Here is a 21497-nt window from a genome sequence, read left to right as displayed (position 1 = left end):
TGATTCATATGCATGGATGTATAGGCTTATTGTAAGGGTCTGTACTGTAAGGGTCTGTCTCACCTTGGCAGAAAATTCAGCTGCATTCACATCACTCATTTGTGTAATAGCACCCAGACAGATGCAACTGTAGCAACTCTGCTCGTTCTTTTTCAGATAGCTCATAACTGAAACACATTTTGTGAACATCCCTGTGTTTTGCTGAACCAGCTTTTCAGTCTGGACAATTTGAAGTATTACAAAATGAACAAATCTGGTTTTAGTCTGCCATGTAAATATCCAGCGTTTAGTATATTACTCAGGAAATGTACTCCAGCACTGCTATAATTTACATAACAGCAAAACAACAACAACAAAACCCCATAAAAATACTAAAGCTAGAAACATAAAAAAAAATATTAAAGCTGGAAATTTTCTCTGAAATCTTGTAATAAATGATACCATGTATTCCACAGTACAGAACACATAAGACTTTATGGCATTTAAATAATTTTGCAGTGGCATTTTGTTGAAGAAAGGTGTGTCAAGCCTTTAACAAAATCCTACTTATCTTTATATGATGCAGGAAGTAAAAAGCCTGCAAGCATCGTAGATTAGATGCATACAATATTTAATTAGATTTTGGTCACCTTGAATTTTTTTTATTTTATGATTAAAGCTTTAATGTAATTTTGTAGGGCTAAATTTTACACTGCAGTTATGAAAGCTCCTGTTCAGAAAGCAGTGGTAGTGATATGGTGATGGTATACTGCCCCCGTATGGCAGTTTCAGGTAATGCATTATAATAGATCCTTTCTCCTTGAAGCAATACTACTACTACTACTACTACTACTACTACTACTACTACTACTAATAATAATAATAATAAACATTATTATTATTATTGTGCCACTGATTGCTGTATGTTTTTTTTAACTATTGAATCTCAAAGCGATGAGTGCATTTGCAATTGCGCTTTGTGACAAGACACAAATTACATCTCTGTACCAAATAATTTGCAAGTTATTGTGCAAGTTTCAGGTAAGATCTGGGGTTTCAATGGATTATAGATAATATATGGATTTCAATGGATTATAGATATACATAAACATTCCTCAAAAAGCCCACATCTATTAGAGCTGTGGCAATGTTGCAGCATTGCTCTGGCTGTATTAATGTGAGCTATATGGCATTTTCTGATTTGCTTGACTCTTGGTAGATATATGGTTGTGTTATGGCATTCCTCTGTCAGAGCCTAATTTGGCCTGTCATCCTCTCCCATATGTGGGCCTTATTAAAGCCAAGGATATTTTTTTTTTAAATATGCTGAACCTAAATGGGTCACCTTAATATTTACAAAATCACAGGGGGAATAAATGAGCACAAATTGATTAAACCAGTGTTATGTAACCATGTATTTATTCTTAGGCTGTTGCTGTTGCTCATTAACAGCAGAATAAAGCAGAACTATTATGATAAATATACTGTGATAACTTATTGTAAAAATATATGGATGTATATAAGACATACCACAGAAAATCGCAAAAACAACATTATGTTCTAGATGTGAAAAAGAAAGTAGGTTTGGTGCCACAGTGTGTTTGAAGTATTAGGTAGATAGAACTTGTATCATACAGTCTAATGCACAAAATGGCCTTTGGGGGGAACTATTTCATAATCCCACAGGCTTTATCTATGAGACTGGCAGTCTATGCTTGTTATTATGGTTAATGTCAAGAGGTTTGAGGTGCTGCTATGCCATGTGGAATATTCTATACTATTATGAAACAGTTCCCTGGCTCATTAGGATTATGTTGATGTATATTTGCTAGGATATAGCAAATATACATCAGTTCAAATTATTTTTTAAGTCTCAGCAAAGATTTCTAATAAACAAACTTGCTATGACTTACCATGATTATGAATTGTTGTCATGTCACCAGATCTTTTGGGATTTTCATTCCTCTTTCTTTCATTCCTCATAAAAGATAAGATGAAGGAAAAATTCATTCATTTTACTGAAATTTAGACACAAGGTCACTGTCAATGTTTTTGGAGTAAGTTACCATGGACACCTCTCCTCACTAGTTGGAGCAATTTGGTGAACAGAAGAACAGGAAGTAGATCCCAAGTGTGAGAGTAGAACAACCAGCAGACAGTGAGGGTAGCCTTTAAAATTCTATTTACAGGTTCTGAGATATTACATGATACTCTATTTTGACAATATTGTGTAGGTCACATAGATCAATTAATAGGGCAGCAGGAGGTCAGATGACTCTCTCTGCTTTTTTTTTTCTTTTTCCTCAGGTCAGGTTAGCTTAATGGCAACAAATACTGTACACCTAGGAGAGTGATGTTTGTGCCCAGATGCTGTATCCCAGATCTGGGAATATTTTGGCAGGACACAGATGGGCTTCTTGTCCGATGCCAAATCGACTTACTGTCAACTGTCAAGCTGGACAGTAACACTAGCTCAGAATACACAGCACTTCGTACTGTACACATTTCTCCCTTTACCCCTGATTCTGTGAACATTGTACAGAATTCAGCTCAGTAAACCATGCTTCCACTGCTACTCTGGCTAGTCAACTGAAGCTAGTGAATAATATGCTTTACTTGTTCTTTAATGGGCTTCTGTGCAGCACAAATTTATGTGCAAAGCTTAATCATCCTGTACTAAAAAATGAGGAAACCAGCCTCTCTAATGGAGGCAGAAGCATAAGGATTTTGAATATGTCATGGCAGCAGCTAGGTCTCCTCTTTTATCAAATCCTAACTTTAGCACTCTTAATGGCTTATAAATGAAATCATTACATTGTAAACTATCCCTGCCACTCGCACGGATGAATGGACCATGGACAATGTTCATTTTGCCAAGGCCAGGATGTAGTGCAAGATTCAGTACTGCTGCTGTGCTCCTGGTTTAAACTCCAGTCTTCATTCAGCTTTGATGTAGAAGTATCAGAGCTCTCTGCCAACATGGACCTCAGGTTGAATGAGTGAATGAGAAACTGCCACTGATAAAATATCAGAATGTGAGGCTGTACTAGGCTCCTTCTAACCCTCTTGGATGTCTGCTAACAGCTCTTGCATTTAACCCAGGCCCATAGCCAGCACATATAAAGTAAAGGCACTCTTGCCTCTTTCATGGAGTATTTTGCCTACTTTTATGTCTGCCAATGCAACTTGGTGAAGGTGCTTACATTATTATTTACTTCATAGCAGCCTCTTCAGCTGTTCCTGCTTTGAAATGAACACAACATGAGGACATGAGGAAATTTGCCATGGACTTTCTAAGATTTTAAGATTTTAAGAATAGTTACTGCAGCACCCACACTTCTACACACAAACTTAAACCATATGTCCTCTTTGGAAATAGTCAATTGTTACCTACTGTTACCAAGGGTGGGCCTCAACATTCTCTCTTATGGTATAAATTTGAAAAATAACAATAACAAGATGAGCAAAAATTAAAAGGATTAAAAGACTGCTGTGCTCAGCATCTTGAATCCACATTCTATACAAAGCTAGAATAGGACAGAGGATGAGTGTGATAGGCTTTTATAGGCTGCACATGTGAGGTCACGGTCACAAGGTGATGGCTTTGCTAGTAGTAATAGTAGTCAAGGAAATGAGGAAATGGAAAAATTCCACTTGTTTGGAAGGAAACCACCTTGAGCATCCGGAATGAAAGGAAATAGAACAACATACATGTGAAAAGATTCAGTATTGTTAATGGGTTTAATTTTTAAACCAATGTTGAAATATTTACCAATCAGAAAAAAACAAATAACACAGCAAATTTAATGGAGAGAGGAGCCTTTTCATTTATTGGGATAAGTAAGATATAAATAACTATTAAAAAAAACATATCAAAGGGAGGTAATCTGTTGTTTACACATTTGATTCAGACAATACACACAAAATTGCACCTTATTTAAAATTATTTAATTTAAATATTAAAAATGAATATTAAAAATATTTAAAATGAATATCTGATATACACTATATAGCCAAATGTTTTAGGACATCCTCCTTTACATGCAGACGAATGTAATATGGAGTTGGCCTGCCCTTTGCATCTATTACAGCTTCAAATCTTCTGGGAAGACTTTCCACAAGGTTTAGGAGTGTGTTTATGGGAATTTTTGACCGTTCCTCTAAAAGGACATTTGTGAGGTCAGGCACAGATGTTGGACGAGAAGGCCTGTCTCCACCCTAATTCATCCTGAAGGTGTTCTATCGGGTTGAGGTCAGGACTCCTCCACACCAAACTCTGTCATCCATGTCTTTATGGACCTTGCTTTGTGCACTGGTGTACAGTCATGTTGGAACAGGAATGGGTCATCCCCAAACTGTTCCCACAAAGTTGGGAGCATGAAATTGTCCAAAAATGTCTTGATATACCGAATAGTTCATTTCACTGGAACTAAGGGGTCAAGCCCAACCCCTGAAAAACAACACCTGAATGCAATCACTTGGATCGGTGTCCCAAAACTTTTGGCAATATAGTGTTGCACAATACAATAACTGTAAGGAAGTAGTCAGTTGTTTTTCAGTGTACCTATTCTATAAAAATATCACATCGGGAGAATTTAGTAGATCTACTGTGTGTTAACAGTTTCACTGATCTATCAGATTTTCTGCCTCGGACCGCAGAACTGATGATGATTCTCGCTTGCACACACACACACACACACACACACACACACACGGTGGCCGTCAAAATGGGGGCCGGATCACGTCCGTTCGAAGGCGTAGCCCGAGTGCGAGACTTCTATCTGTATCCAATCGGCGTCGAGCTGAGGACCTCGGCGGGGGCTGTTGGCCAATTAGCGGAGAGAAAGGCGGTAACTCGTCTCTTGCGGTGTCGGTGCTTTGAAAGCAGACTGCTCTCCGGCAGGAGGAAGTGCATACTAGTACGCTGTGTTATTTTCATGTCCGTATTGGTTCATTTATACGAATAAACATATTTATATATATTTATATATATATAACCGCAGAAATCTGATTAGCGGGGTGCTGGGATTTTTTTCCGCACTGTCCGGAGAGCTTCCAAGGCTTAACTAAATCGGAGTGGACAGTGTGTGTAGCTGGAGCAGCGTGGGTTAAGGTGGGCCTTGCCCGGATATCTGTCTTGACAAGCAAACTGAAAAGAGCACAGCGTTATCCAAGCGTCACCTGCCTGCTATAGGAGTTGAAAATATACATATATATATAACGCATTTAAGTTGGAGCTCTGAACCCATATACAAGAGGACCTACGACACCCTCGTGCAAATGGGTAAGTGTTGCTTTATTACAGTTTTGCGAATGGAGATGGTGATGATTTTACTCGAGGTGTGATTGAGATTTGGATTTAAACAGTCGATCTGTTTTTACTGAGCATCAGTGCAAATGTTTGTCGTTTCAGTCTAGCTAGGTGAAATATCTTCCTTTTTTTTCCAATCTAGGTACCTTTGCTTGTTTGTTTCTGTTACTGTGGCTGTCAGAGCATCAAGGGAGGAGGGAGAGAAAACATGAAGCAGCAGTTTAACTGTACATGCTCAGTGGGACAGAGCCAGGTTACTGCACAAATAAATCCCTACACGCATGCCTGCTGTTTTACTGTAACGATTACTAGATACAAATCAACCACGCTAAAACACAGGCCAGAGTGAATTTTGTCGTAAATGTTGCTACTGATGAGAAAAAGAGAGAGAGAATCAAACATCAGTGATCTGAGATGAATCGCATATATATGTCATCCCTTATATCTACCCTGTTGGATCATTGAGGTTTAATCAGCAACCTGGTTGTTTTAGACGATTTGGAGATGTGAGAAACCCTTTCAGTGTTCACCCTGCCCGATTTCCCTCCCTTCAGCCTCACGCTGGATGTTTTGCATCAGGAGATGTCATTTTCTACGTGATGTTGAGCTTCTCCATGTATTCATAACAAGCATGAGAGAAAAAAAAATGGATGTGATCAAAGAAAAAATGGTGAATCTGTTTAAAAGAGGTCACACTCATCCACGCCCTGCACACATCCATCTCTGTTGTGACTGAGGGATGAGGGATGTGCTATCTGGAGAGGAGACTGGTGTAGGAAGAGCGGGCCTCAGCTTTCACTTTATTTTAACCACATACTAACCACTTTCCTTGAAGCAAATCACAGCAATATGTACGCCGATCAGCCATAACATTATGAGCACTGAGAGGTGACGCGAATAAGTCTGATTATCTCCTCATCATGGCACCTGTTAGTGGGTGGGATATATTAGGAAGCAAGTGAAAATTTTGTCTTCAAAGTTGATGTGTTAGAAGCAGGAAAAATGGACAAGAATTTGAGTTTGACAAGGGCCAAATTGTGATGGCTAGATTACTGGATCTCCAAAACTGCAGATCTTGTGGGGTGTTCCCGGTCTGCAGTGGTCAGTATCTATCAAAAGTGGTCCAAAGAAGGAACAGTGGTGAACTGGCGACAGGGTCATGGGCAGGCAAGACTCATTCATGCATGTGGGGAGTGACGAGCTACAGATGAGCTACCGTTGCTCAAATGGCTGAAGAAGTTAATGCTGGTTCTAATAGAAAGGTGTCAGAATACACAGTGCATGATGGGGCCGGGCTGTTTTTGCAGCAAAAAGGGGACCAACACAATATTATGCAGATGGTCATAATGTTATGCCTGGTCAGTGTACATTTTAGTCTATTCAGTCACTTCAGTACATTTTCATTGAGCACTTTCTTTCAGGAACACCTGTACACCTACTCATTCATGCAATTATCTAATCAGTCGATCATGTGTCAGCAGTGCAGTGCACAAAAAAATCATACAGATACACTTCAGCAGCTTTAGGTAATGTTCATATCAACCATCAGAAAGAGGAAAGAATATGATCTGGATTGTGGCATTTTTGTTCTGGTTTGGGTATTTTTGTGCTTATCTCCTGGGATTTTCATGCACCACAGTTTCTAGAGTGGATTCAGAATGGTACAATTAAGAAAAATCATCTAGTGAGACGGGATTCTGGGAGCACAAATGCTACAATTGGTTAGGGAGGTCAATAGAGAATAGCCAGACTGGTTCGAGCTGACAAAAAGACTACTGTAACTCAGATAACTCATCTGTACATTTGTGGTGAGCAGAAAAGCATCTCAGAATCAATCAAACATCAAACCTTGAGCAAAATGTTTCTCAACCTGGTTTCGTGAATGTGACCAATGAATGTTCTTCCCAGTAACCAGATCTGAATCCAGTAGAACACATTTAAGATGTGGTAAAAGGGGAGATTCACAGCATGAAAGTGCACCTGAAAAATCTGCAGGAATTGTTCAAGATTCAATAAGCTTTATTGTCATTTTAACCACATATAGCTGACGCAGTACATAGTGAAATGAAACAAGGTTTCTCCAGGACCTGGTGCTACAGAAACATACAACATAAAGATCAAACACAAAAAAAACACCACCACAGAGCTAGGACCGAAGTTTGTCCAAGCCACGTAAAGTGCACAGTGTGCAGCTAGGTGCAAACAAAGCAAAGACTACAGTGCAAAAGCAATAAGTACAATAAAAGACAACACAAAAACACAGGACACTTAGTGCCGAAAAAAAGAACAAGAACATGTGCAATGAAATGTAAATGAAATGAAATAAAATGAGATGATGTACAACTTTGAGACCTGACAACATGTATTGTGCAAAAATACAATAGCAGCGGTTGAGGTAGTTGTGTGACGTAATCATGTCAACATGGAGCAGAATCTCAAATGAATGTTTCTAACATCTTGTGGAATCCATGCTGTGAAGAATTAAGGCAGTTTTGAAGGCATGCTCTGACCAGTATAGTATAGTGTATAGTGTTTCTAATAAAGTACTCAGTGAGTGTACACAGTGTATTCAATCATATTTGTCTTAATATGCCATTGAGGACCTTTAATTATTAATCCAACTAATTACTGCTATGTATATGCCTACATCCAAACTTCACCTTAATCCCCATAACTAAAAGGAAACATTTAGCTTTTTTTTTTTTAAAAAAAAAAGAAAAAAGCTTTAATTAAAGCAAACAAACACCGCAGGTTTGCGTCTCAGTGGTTCAGGGTTCCTGGGCTCAATCCTGAGCTCAGCTTCACAAATGTGCTGGTAGGTATATTGTCTGTCTAAACGTGTAAATGAGTGTATGAATGTTTTTGGTGCTTTGTAATAGCCTGGCTTCTGATGTGCACTGAATTCTCCCTCCTCATGCCAAGTGTTCCCTGGACAGACACCGAATCGGCCGTGACCCTGACCAGGACATAGCAGTAACTGAAGAGGAATGAATACATTTTTGTTAGGAGCAGTTTTACTCACGGAGACCAGCCAGATGTCCTTAGAAGATCAAACCTGACAGATATTTTTAAGCTTGTGGGAACATTTGGTCCCCACCAAAGTATAAAACATGCCCCCCCCAATGTACACACACTCAGTTATATACACTCACAGCCAGATCAGTCTTTTTATCCTCAGCAGATCCTTTTAAGTTGATTTCTTTTTAAGCCTGATGCTTTGTTGGCTTTAAATCACTGTGATTATTAGATTTGGCAGTGGATTTCAGGTGTCCTGTCACTGCCTGACAGAATGCCACTTGCAGTTTAGGATCGAGCAAAGAGCGCTGCTTCTGAGGGCATAACAGTTGTCCTGTCTAATGGATCAGATAAGGCCAAAAATGCACTTGACCTATGTGTACACCATGTCCTAAAGAGTGATCCCTGACACATATTCCTGATTCTTTAAAACACAATAGACCATACTGACCATGACCCAAACTTCAAGCACTCTGCAAATGAAACCCTGTTGAACTCTCACTCATTCCATTCTGTAAGCTTGTCTCTATTATCTCCATCTGTAAAGCATTGTTCATAATGTTTCTGTGTAAAGTAAAACTAGATTAAAAAGGAGAATACTCTAGCATCAGCCTAATGTAAAAGTCACCATAGGGTGCATTGATCTCCAAAATTATTGGTACCCTACATGACATTGAGCCAGATTGATTGTGTAGATAAGCAATTGGTCCTTGTCGCAGGCTTAGGCATTGAAAGTGTTGAGAAGAAAATCCACTTTAATTTAGTCAGTATACAAGCAGCAGCACTGACATTGAGTCCAGGTTTATAAAAGCATGTAGAACTAATGCAATCTGGAAACTCTGATAGAGGAGTGGCAATGGCACAGAGCAGTCACGTCGTTATTTTTACATTGTGATGTACATAAAACAACTTAGAATGTATCTTATTGTTTTCTTTTGCAGATAAATATATAGCTACAGCATGCTGTATGTAAACCCTGGTCTCTATCACTTGTTTCCCTTTAAATCCAGGCTAATCTGGACTAACGTTATGTGTTTTTCTTAAAGCTTACTTATTTAATACTTCACCCAGAAATGGCTGGAACTGGCACAGCTTCACTGATTTATTTTCATCCCATTTATTTTCATCAGAAAAATACTAGGAGGAATTGCAGCATGTTCTCTTTCATCACTTGTCCGTGAAGAATCGCCTCCCCACCATATGGCCATTCTCAAATCCTTCATTTGCTTACCTATTTATTATTTAGTAAAGTCTAGGCTTTCTGTAGTCTGTAGTTCAGCGGGCTTGTGGGCGTGATATTGCTTCAGCAGCAGTTAGGTACTGTGCTAGTGTTTCAGACATGGTTTTTCATTGTAATAAAGGAGTCTGACAGGCCATTTGAAACATGGCTTATTCTTTTCACCTGCTGAGTCGTCCTACTGACCTTAGCTCAGAGATGAGTGAAGTAGGCGCCTTAATAGTCTCTGTACAGATCTATCACTTTTAATGCCTCTACTTTGACAAGCAATCCCCAGCATTGCCATTCACATGATTTTAATTGGCTTCCCCTGTGTCCAAGTGACATCATCATGCCTATTGAAATAACTGAGATTCATTACCTACAGAGTGTGGATGAAGTTATTTGTCCTGTTTTGGTATTACATGTCTTTAATATAATAATGAGACTTAAACATTTCATAGAGGTCTTTATTTGCAGGTTTTCCTTAAATAGAATGTTCTGGAAATATCTGTATGGGATATTTATTTCCTGAGTTTCTAGGAGTGAAACAGCTTATTTAATGTGTTCATTCCAACATGAAATCAGAGGACTTGCTTGAAAAATATGACCCCCCCCCACCAAGTCTTATTCTCAGATGTGCATGATTCGAGACAACAATCATACAATGATTATCAACTGTAGATGATTCTAAATTGTATATTGTTTGCAACTGGTGTATATATTTTTAAAAAAAAAACGGTTGTGTAAATAATTTAATAGTGTAGCAAGACGATTTGTCCATTAGTCTGGTCATTTTTTATCATACTTCACTGTCATGATTGTCATTTATAAATTAACGTTAGGCTTAACCCATGGATCAGGGGCTACTAAATGAAATAGTTTAAATAATTTAATCAATTGAATCGTTTCCTTAACAGTCGACATTGCTTCTTGTGGAAGCTTAATTTCTACGCATCTACTTTTTAATGCTGTAGTCAGAACAATCACACTCGTACATCAATTTCAACAGGAAAACCACTCCACCTTTTTCCTGATGTCTCAAGTTTCCCGTGATTTTTGGCGGAAGCCGGTTTCGTGTTTCCAAGTCAAACAAGTCATTGTTTACATTGTCAGTGATGGCGGCTAGTGGAATTGTGGCATTTATTTTATTTTGTTATTTTCTGCTTACAGGAAATAACATGAAATGGTTAAAAACAAACACAGGCGGATGAATAGCAATGAATTTTTAAAAAGATAATTAAGGGATTAGTGCCCCATCCCTCAAAGTTGACCCTCTGGGAAGATTTGAAGCTCTATCTGGAGATTACCTAAAGTGGGAATGCGGTGCTCTGTACACTACATCAACATTCTTGCTTTTCTGTGTATATTCCATGAATACCTGATTTCACAACATCCTATCAGCCACATTACTTTTAAACTGGTTGAATTAAGAGCAGTATCTTTCTGGAGACATACTCACTTGTATGCGTTGTAATTATTCAGACCACATATTCAGCAATGAAGCGAATTGTATATTGTAATCTGGCATTTCTTGGCATTTCTTTGATATACTGTATACTAATATATCATAACAGTGTATTTTCTATGAAAGGGTCTTCTACTAAACATACAAAGTGCAGTGTTCAGAACACTTCGGTATTATGTACACTTGACCTTTTCCAAGTGTAAACTGGTGAAGTAATAAATTGAACTTGCTGGTCAATATTATTGTTATTTTTTCCTTTTTATTAAAACAGTTACCCTAAACTTTCTGTAGATTTTCACTGAACCCCTGCCTGATATGAAAATTGGGGAAACGTTAGAGATGCTATTACCACGAGGTAGGGAAATCTTTGTGCCTCTAATTAGATACTTAAAAGTTCCTGCATTAACTTATTTACTTAGTCAACTCTTTGGCTTCTTCCCAGCATCTGGAGTGGAATTTGTACTAGTGTGATGAGAAAGTGAAAATCAATATGGTAACGGTGTTGGATTTAAAGACAGAAAATGAGCTTTTTGGATCTCAGCACATAGAGAATTTTGTTTAAAACAGTTTGTGGAGATTAATTGCAGTTTCAGTTCAGTCGCCTCTTGCTGTAAAATTAGGCAGTTTTTTTTGTTGTGTTTAGTTATAAGACTGACTCATGAGGCTGGCTTTTTCCCACTCTTTGAGACTAGTTTTTCTAAATTCATCTGTGTTGCGTTCTCTTAGCAGATAACCTGGACGAAGCCCTGAAGTCACTGAAGCTCTCCTCAACGGACAGTGCGTCAGACAATGTGGAGAGCTGCCTGGACTGCCTGCTCAAAGCTCTGGCCAATAACAGTAAGCATGTCATCCTCCTGTATCACAGCAGATTTTTATTGCATCGTTTCCTGCATTTAGCCTTTTAGGATAGAAACGGACTTACCGCATGTACATTATGCCCTGACAATTTGCATATTGTGTATTGTGCTGTTTGAAAAAGTGTCAGATGGACATCCTTAAGTCTAATGGTCTGATCTGGCAGTATTTTGTCAACGTATGCTGGATGGGTGACACTTTTTAAATATTCTTCTGCTCATATTTATTCAGATGGGTGCAGTGTTTTAGTCTCTGACTTGTTGCTCTGATGAATGTAATTGCTGAATGCTGAAGGCTTTCTGTGGTCTGAGAGGTGCTTCTGTACTGATCCTCAGGGCTCTTATAAATAATGATGGCGCATGCCTGGGAAGGAAGAGTGAAACCGTTCCTTTGTGCTTCTGCATGTTAGTCACTCATTAGTCACAGCATATGTACAGTATTATGGGTTGATTTTCAGATTTCTTGGCATTACAGTTGAAGTGAAGCAGGTCTTTGTGAGATTCATGTAATATGTTCATAGGTGTAAACAAGAAGCATAAATGAGTTCCTCCAGGATTTTTTTTTGAAAATGTAAAGTTCTTATTTGCCATGCAGCTTGCAGAATTTTTTTGTGCTTTTAATGAAAAGCTAATTGAATTGCAAAATTGCAAGCACAGGATGCTTCATTTAAACTTCTACAAGTGAAGACGCATATAGAATTGCCTTCTGTGATTGCTGTACTCACATTCAACTCTCATGAATCGAAGAGGCATTTGGATGTGTCTGAGTGTGTGCTGTGAAGACGTTCACACAGCGTACCTTGTCCCAAATTGGTAGAAATCTGTGGTAGTTTTAAGTAAAAAATAAGAGTATCTGTGATTTCAAAATCACAAATTTCTGAAGGTAGAGATAAATGATCTCAAATTAAAAGAAATGTGATGTTTTTTTTTTTTTTTGTATTATTAGTATTACAGTGTCATGAGATTAATTCTTCCTAATTCATCTTTATTTCCAGATGTGGAAGCCAGTGGAAAGATCCAGGAGATGGGTGTTCTTCCATTGATGCCTACTTTATTGGCCACACAGAACTCCTCCACACCCAAAGTAGCCAATGTCATAGCGGAGGTGGCCAAAAACGGTGAGGACTTCTAATCCTGTTTCACAGTGAGCTGAGCTGTGATCTACCTGTAACAGAAATATATCTACTTGTACACAAACTTTTCGTAATTTGTAAAAACCCACAGCTTGTTATGTTATTGGGAAACCTCAAAGCCCTCCATCCTGAAGGCTTTCACTCTGGTGACTCCCTCCAAAGCTGCTAAATAAACCCAGAAATCTCACGATCATATACATATTCAAATGTAAATACTGCATTTTTCTTACAGTCCCTGTGTAAGCTGTTACTGTAGAAAAGATAACATTAGAAGGAGTGTATTAATAGAAACATTGCAGCTGAAACTACAATCAGAGCCATGCTGGCTTAGAAAATGATTTCTAACTATTTTTGACCAGTCAGAATTGAGCGTTCAGTAATAATCTAATAATAATAAACTTCACTACCCTCTGTTATTGTACATTCACCTCTTGTAAACTGTAGATTCACAGAGAAATGTCATAGGAATCTAAGTCATTTGTAGGAAATATGTTGTATTTTATGGTTATTAACTCCACACAGAATAGTAAAACAATGGCATTTAGTGATTTTCTTTGCTCTAAGAGTATAATCTGAAGGCTTGGGACATTTCTGCAGACTGTAAGTCCCCGAAGTGCAGACACAGCCGTGTTGTTCCTGACGGTTTGGCAGGCTGTCTAGACTGTGAGACTGTTCTTTTAGCGAACATCTACAGCAGAGGCTTGTTGTTGAAGACATTTGGATTTAGGCAGGCTAAATGTTCAGGGAAACTCAAATGCTTTGTTCAGCACAGCAGGGTTTTATTCAATTTGAAGCTCAAATCTTGGTTTTCTTTCAGTGTCGCCTGAAAAGCAGTCGGTTTATTGGAATAATTATTCTTTTCAGCTATCTACGACACTAATTTTCAGCTCAATACAATAATCACACACAGTGAATCAACTCAATATTCACTCCAGCTACTGCATAAGTTTACATCCCGCTATGCCGTGCTTGCCAGCCTGCACAAGCTATAAAACCTAAATTCTGCCGAGTCAGTGCTTGGCCTACTTCCCTGCTTTTAGGCTAATTATACAAGCGCTTCTTACTGCAGGAAAGCTTGGAAAGGACAGGCTGGCAACGAATTGGGTTTGTGAAGGGTAAAAAAAAAAAAAAATGAATGGGCTTTTAGCGTAATGTGTGGTGTCTAATGAGGCTAGCCCGTTGATGTAACATGATTTTGGTAGCATCCTTCTGGTAGCAGCATTGCACCAGGAACATCTGGGTTCTGTCCGTTTGAGGCGTTAGCTCTTCATGGGGAGTGGAGACATTTAGAAGATGCTATAACTGATGTCCCAGTTCTACAGAGCCATTTATGTGACCTTCTTCTGAATGAAAAATGCTTTTGACTTTCTACCCTTTTTACTTTAGGTTTATTTTTTGAACGACGTGTTACATTTTTCATAGAGTTACGTTTCGTTATATGGAACAACCATGAAGCAAGTTTGTTCCTGTTATCACTTATGGTAAAAGCAGCTGTAAACTTTTTTTTTTTTCTTTTCATTTTTTCTTACATAATTACCCAGGAACTAAAACATAGCACTAGGAATCATTTTTAAGCTTTTATTTACCTGGTAAATTACTTAATTAAATTAATCCTGATTCAATATACTGTAAGCCTTTCTCTGGAAATGTATGCTGTATGTCTAGCAGGTCTTGATTAAAAATGACCTGATTTCCTTGATTACCTTGATTGAAATTCAGGCCAAACCCGCTAGTAGGGAGTAGTGACTGGTCTTAAACCAAGAAAAAAAAGAAAAGAAAAAGACAGAAAACTTCCTATAACCTTACATTGTGTAACCACAAAGAAAAACCTTTACTGTAGTACTTTTGAAAAAGATAAACACACACACACACATATATTACTATATTGCATTTGTAATACCTGTTTTATAGATTTCAAACAATTCTGTAGAAAAGCATCTGTTAGTTTACTGCATGCTTTTAACATCACTTTTGACAGGAGAGACAGTTGCTGCATTCTGTTTAACAGCAGCTGTGAGCTGAGCACCAATAGCAGCTCACTGTAGCATAACTGTAGTTACTTTAAAAAATCTTCAAGCCCATACATAAGTTTTGTAGCATAATCGGAGCGTTTTAATGCCTCCCGAGTGTTAGTACAAGTGACGATTGATTTGTAATGTATTTGTCTCATTGCAGAATTCATGCGGAGTCCCTGTGTGGAGGCAGGCCTCATCCCCCCACTGGTTCAGCTGCTCAACTGCAAGGACCAGGAGGTGCTGCTTCAGACGGGTCGAGCCCTGGGAAACATCTGCTATGACAGCCGTAAGTCCTCCTCCCCTGCTGCTGTCGCGTCTATGAGGAACGTTATTGGGGTCTTCAGGAAATTTTAGAGCATTATTGGGAAAATGGATCACAGTCAAGGCTGGGTTCATTATATTCATAATATAGCGAATCAATCTGAAGCCATGGTCTTTTTGTGCCTCGTTTAAGTCTGTCTTTTTGAGACACAGCAAATAACTCGCACCCACTCACTCACCTACTCATAATTGCTTTGTTACTATGGATCTGATTTAATCTGCGGATTCAAAGTGCAGAAATAATAACAGCCTACTGTTTATTGCTTCATTAGAGTTCTGCTTACTTCTCCCTCTAATTATTCACATTGTACGCTTGCTAATTAGACCGGTCCTTTCATGGTAACTTGATATATTTTTTTAAATTGATAATTAGAAATTGGAAGTCACTGCTGCTTCGCTGTCTCTCGATGTGAGTTTTCATGCTAAGCGCATTGCGAAGGGCTACGATAACAGACCAGCGTACAGGATGTGTATACCGATAAAACTGTTTTATCTGCGAACAAGTCTTTCACAGTGTAGACTTGTGTGGGGGTGTGTGTATCTTTAGAGTAGGACCACAGAAGAAAACATACACATGTGCATAGCCAAACACACTGCTATAGTTAACTGTTTGGCTGAGAAATAAAAACTGTGCTGCTGGGTCAAGTGTTTGGAAAAACAGTAAGGGATGAGACTCATTTCTGTTGGAGTTTTGTGTTAAACTTGTTGAGCTGTGGAAGTTGGACTTGAAGGTATATTTTATTAGTGATCATTTTTACACTAAACCTCAAATAAATACCTAAATACATATTTAGGGTTCACCACTTTATATCTAGCTCTGTTTTTCCACCACATATTTTTTATGTCCTGTGTTACACAGTGATCAGCTAGAACATTAAAACCACATTCTAATATTATGTAGGTTCCCCCTTGTGCTGCCAAAACAGCTGAGATACTGTGAACCATGTGCTCTGATATCTTTCTAGCATAGGCAGCATAAACTTTTTCAGAAATTTCTGCTCTTCTGTGGGATCAGCTTAGGCAGTCTAACCTTCGATCCCCATATACATCAGTGAGCCTTAGGCACCATGACCCTCTCACGAGTTCAGCAGTTCCTTGGAGAACTTTTTTGTAGGTCTTAACCACTGCATCCATGCTCCACAAGACCTGCTGCTTTGGAGATGCTCTGACCCAGGTGTCTAGCCACTTAATTTGGCCTTTGGCTAAATTCACTCAGATCTTTACACTTGCCCATTTTTCTTGCTTCCAACACGTCAACTTTGAGAAGTGACTGTTCACTTTCTGCATAATATATCCCACCCCGTGACAGGTGCCATTGCCCTGATGTCTGTGGTTTTAATGTTATGCCTGACCAGTGTATGTAGGACCTACGAGGCACTTTAGTATACTTTCTGTGTGTGTGTCTGTCTGTCTATCTATCTATACTCTTATACTCTAAATTGAGCACATAATTATCTAAAAAAGTAACTAATTTGGGATTCTATCTTACAGTTTGGTTGTGGGGAGCAAAAAATAATTTAAGGCATTTGGCAGAAGCCCTTTTCCAGAGCAATTAATAATAATCATTCAAGCTTAGTGTAAACTTCTGTTAAAATGCAATGTGGTTTTTATCAGAGTGGACATTTTTTGGCTAAGAACCCGGGAATGTTCACTCCTCACAGTGTGCCTGCACGGCAGTAGCGTAACCAGGGGAGGAGAATGGAAATTTCAAATAGCATCTTCCAAGTGAACAGATATAAATAATCAAAAATGAAAAACATATAGAGAGTGAGCAAATCTTCCGAATAACAAATGTAAGCGTAATCCTGTAATCATGAGACACAGAGAAAGCTGGAGCCGGATACATTGCTGCTTGTTGGGCTTCATATATTGTGCTTTTAAATGCACGGACCATAACCATAAGAGGCAATGTAAACAGTGGATAAAGATGTGGATATCAATCTCAGTGTGTTCTCCATTTTAGCAATCCCATGGCACATGGCGGGAGTACTTATGCATCTCTTCAGTATTTTCCCTCCCAAACAGCATTGTCATAAGTTATTGCCTGTATCAGTCAGCCAAAGTGCAAAAGGAAAAACTGATAAAAGAGAAGTGTATGTACAGCATTAGTCTGGTGAACCCCAGCAGTGAAATACATGAATCATGAATGCGTTGGCTAAATTACTGGCAGTTGAATTGCTCATAAATGTCTGAACCATGCGGTTATGAGCAAAGAAAAGTGTTTCTCCGTCACTCCTGTGCCGTTGCTCTGTAGTGAGCTGGCTGATGTAGCAGCTGAATTGGAGCTCAGCTGCGAATGACCCTGGGTCTAAGCCAACACATGTCATCACAGCAACAGCCAGTCCACTGCAGGCCTTTGTTGATTTTAGAACCCCAAGTGAGATTAATCCTGCTCTGTGTCTCAGCCTGGTGAACATGCTTATCCAGTTAATCTGCATGTATGACCTTGAATATTGTATAATATCAGAATATACAGATCAATCAAAAAAAAAATCACGTAAAGACACCTTCAAGGCTGAGCACAAGCAGGACTGATGCTTGGAAACAACCAAAGAGCCTGATCATGAATTCTCTCTCTCTCTCTCTCTCTCTCTCTCTCTCTCTCTTTCTCTCGTTTTCTTTCTTCATGATTCATGCTGTGTTTATGTGGGGGTTGTGGGTAGTGGGCAGCTGTCCTAGACTCTGCGTGGGCATGGGTGAGTGAGACCTGGAGCATTTTTTATGCCAAATGGAATGACTCACAGCTCACACGCATAGCTATAGCTATAAACAAGAGAGAATTCCTGAGTTATAAAACATACTGTGCATAAACACACCTGCTCATGGATGAGCTCTCTCTCTCTCTCTCTCTCTCTCTCTCTCTCTCTTTCAATTATTTAAATAGTTTTTTTTCTCATAAAGCCTTGGGCATGCTTGACATTTTCTCACCAGCTTCATGAGGGGTGTGTGACTTAACTACTACTCATTTGGGGGAAACAGTTTATTTTAAAGAAAAAAATAATAGACAATAATATCAGAGGCATTCCTCATCTTCATTTTACATTTAACACAGTTTTCAACTAAAAACCTTCATCAAGATGTCATTAAAATAACAGAAAATGCTCTCCTCTACAATTGTATTAGGAACATGAGTGCATGTGCACATTTATGCAGTTATCATGCACTCATGTGGCAGTGGATACAGTGCAACGTATAAAACCTTGCAGATAAAGGTCACAAGCTTTACTTAATAGTCACATCAAGGAGCAGAAGAAGTGTTTTTTGGGGATTTTTTTTTGTAGGATGTGATTTTGAAAGGAAAGAAAACTAATGTGGTCCCCTGTGGTTTGCTCAGATGCCTTGAGGTTCTGTGAATTCTGCACTGGGAATTTTGAGATGCTTTTTTGCATGCAATGGTTGTAAAGTGTAGTTGTTTAAGTTACAGTAGACTGCCTATTAGCTCGAGCCAGTCTGTCCTTTCTACTCTGACATCTCTCTCATCAACAAGCCTCACACTGACCTGGCTTGATCTAGGACTGCTGTAATTTCATGTTTTGTAATTCCAGGCTACTAATAGGCCCCTTTGTCTATATTGTACACCACCCACCAACTGGAGAGAGAAAGGCTAAAATGCACTTCTGCTTTTTTGGAGACATGTGAAACCACCATATATTACCCAGGCTATTGTTTATGCAACATCATGGGGCAGCTGAATATGGTTAGGGGAAAGCTCTTTTCTGAATACAGGAGTTTAGAGAGATCCACACAGATTAAGAAAGGCCTTTTGGCATTTTCAATGTTGTATACAGTGGATTATATGGAGTTTCTTGGTCTCCTGTAATGGTAGCTTGGTGATTGTAAGGTTGTGGTCCACTGATAATGATAGTGTATCAGCTTTCTGTCTTCTACTGCCATGCTCTTTCATATTCTAACTGTATACACTGCAAAAAATGGCATCTTGGCAAGATAAAATATCATGAATATAGTCAAACTAATTTAGCATTTCCTGATAGAAGATTACAAATATAAAACTAATAAAAAAAATAATAATTTTGAAGCTTGAAATTGTCTTGCTCTATTAAGCAGATATTTTTGCTAATTTTCAGGGGTTTAATTCCTGTCTCTTCTCTGTGTGTGGAGTTCGCATGTTCTCCCTGTGCTTCAGGAGGGTTTATGTTTGAACACACTTAGTCAGGTCACTTGGGGAAAAAATTGGGATATCATAACCGTATATAAATAAAACATAATCTAAAGTGTATATATTGTACCCAGGTCCAAACAGCAAAGATTTCTGTCCCTGCTTGAGGTTTTTAGTAAGAGCAGACACATGAAGATGTGACACTTGCTTCTGATTTCTTAGGATTTAATCAGACTGAGTTAGTTAAAGCTAGTGATTAGTGGCTGTAATAATCCTGGAGACTACATGGAGAGTGGTGTTATAAAGACTGTGATAGAGTTACAGATTCAACCTGCGATTCCAAAGTGGGATATTTAAATTTTTTATGTTTTTCATGTGGTTTTGGGCTTTGATGCTTGATTCCTGCAGGGGATTCCTTTGGATACTTTGGTTTCCTCCCCCTGCTAAAGATGTGTCTGGTAGGATGTTAGGCATCTCTAAATCCTTTGTGGTGTGTGTGTGTGATTGGACCCTGCGATGGATTGGCATCATTCTCCCCAACCTTTTGCCCCGAGTTCTCTAGGATATTCTCCAATCTCCAGGCTCCATGCAACCCTGTGTATTATAAGCAGTTCAAAAAATGGATGGTTGGATTTCTAGACATAGGCTTTAATAGTCTTATATTTGGTTTGTTAGCATCATATAATAGAAAGTAGTAAATAAATTGAAGTATATTCAAGACATTTAAGATTTCACTTTGAAGATATCATTTTTGCTGTGTAACATAAAGAATCTTCTACAATGAGTCCACAGCATGACACTCTTGAGGTATGTGTGTGTGTCTGCTGAAATACATTCACCCTGCCTGCGAAAAATCTCATCAGCAGCAGACATTTCCTACCGCTTAGCTGCGTTTCAGACACTCACACTGCTTTGGCTTGTCCATAAAGTGTATACACTTGTCTATACACTTTGGAACCAACAAAATAGTTTATTGTCCAATCAAATCTGCCTGAAGAAGATTAAAATGGATTTAAATGGGTATGTTGACTCATATTTATTGTCAAGGTTCGATAATCAGACAAATAAAACTCAAATTTTGTGAATATTATTTATTGAGTTTGAGTATCAGAAATCCGGAGTGCATTTAATGTTTTGCTTTAGATTCATCCCCAGTGTCTGTGACCTGCATCGCTGTCGTCTCCGCAGCTGCAGCTTTGAGTGATGGCCTGTAATTTGCTGGGGGGAGAGAAAAAGATGTTTCCTTCCTCTAGCAGAGTGGAGAAGATGTGTGAAGGAGGGAAGGGAGTTACTGAGTTGAATGGAGGAGTGGGAATGAAGAGAGAAGTGCAAAAAGTGGGGTCGGGCTAGTGACATTCTATCTGATATGATTTTCACTGGTAGTATATATACTCTAGTAGAAAAGATGAGAGGAATGAAGAGGTGTTTTGTATGACATACACAGTACTACTAGTAGTGCAGGTTTTTGTCTTGCAATCACATTGTGTGGGGTGTCACATGTGTCTTCATGTGGGGGATCAGATTTACAGTCTGGAGCTAGCTTGTCTTGTTGAAAATGACTTCCTCACTTCAGGTCATGGCAACATGACTGTAGCCTGACTCCCTGGAGAAACAAGAGACACCAAAAAGAAACCATCAGTATAAAGGGACTAGATGTGCTGTGGTGCATTTTTATGTTTGACTATCTTTTCTATTTTTTTTTTTAATTATTTTTTTTATTTGAACCTTATATACAATTCTCCTGTTCTAATAATTACCTGCACTTATTTTGTAATATCCCAATCCCATCATGTGTAATTTAAGTTGCGTTAATGCCTCCTTTTGCTGTCATTTATGATTTGCAGGTTGTTGTCTTTTTGTTGTCCTGTTTATTTTTACGTGACCTCTTTGTTTTGCAGATGAGGGCAGAAGTGCAGTACACGAAGCGGGCGCTGCTCAGATAGTAGCAGAGCACATTAAGGCTCTGGCCCATAACACTGACCCGGCCACCGGGAAGCTCTTGACTGTCTTTTGTGGCATGCTGATGAACTATAGCAATGATAATGGTAATGACCGAACCCCAACTGGG

General features: G+C 38.8%; 1 protein-coding gene across 3 annotated transcripts in view; it reads left to right on the top strand.

The window, feature by feature from the left end:
• The first annotated feature begins 4858 nt into the window (after nucleotides 1–4858).
• The window catches only part of rap1gds1 (RAP1, GTP-GDP dissociation stimulator 1), a 34165-nt gene continuing 17526 nt past the window's right edge, over nucleotides 4859–21497 (top strand). The window contains exons 1-5 of one of the 3 annotated variants that reach the window (XM_058394033.1): nucleotides 4859–5263; nucleotides 11719–11826; nucleotides 12839–12961; nucleotides 15152–15277; nucleotides 21328–21474. In XM_058394033.1, coding sequence (XP_058250016.1) covers nucleotides 5260–5263; nucleotides 11719–11826; nucleotides 12839–12961; nucleotides 15152–15277; nucleotides 21328–21474 — 508 coding nt within the window. In that variant the 5' untranslated portion in view covers nucleotides 4859–5259. Of the gene's footprint in view, nucleotides 5264–11715; nucleotides 11827–12838; nucleotides 12962–15151; nucleotides 15278–21327; nucleotides 21475–21497 lie in introns of all 3 variants that reach the window. The other 2 variants (XM_058394032.1, XM_058394034.1) reach the window with 2 other exon arrangements.

Source organism: Hemibagrus wyckioides, linkage group LG07, assembly GCF_019097595.1.
Source record: "Hemibagrus wyckioides isolate EC202008001 linkage group LG07, SWU_Hwy_1.0, whole genome shotgun sequence".
Taxonomy (NCBI): Eukaryota; Metazoa; Chordata; class Actinopteri; order Siluriformes; family Bagridae; genus Hemibagrus; species Hemibagrus wyckioides.
The sequence above is the reverse complement of the archived record's forward strand: the minus strand, read 5'-3'. Positions and strand labels throughout refer to the sequence as shown.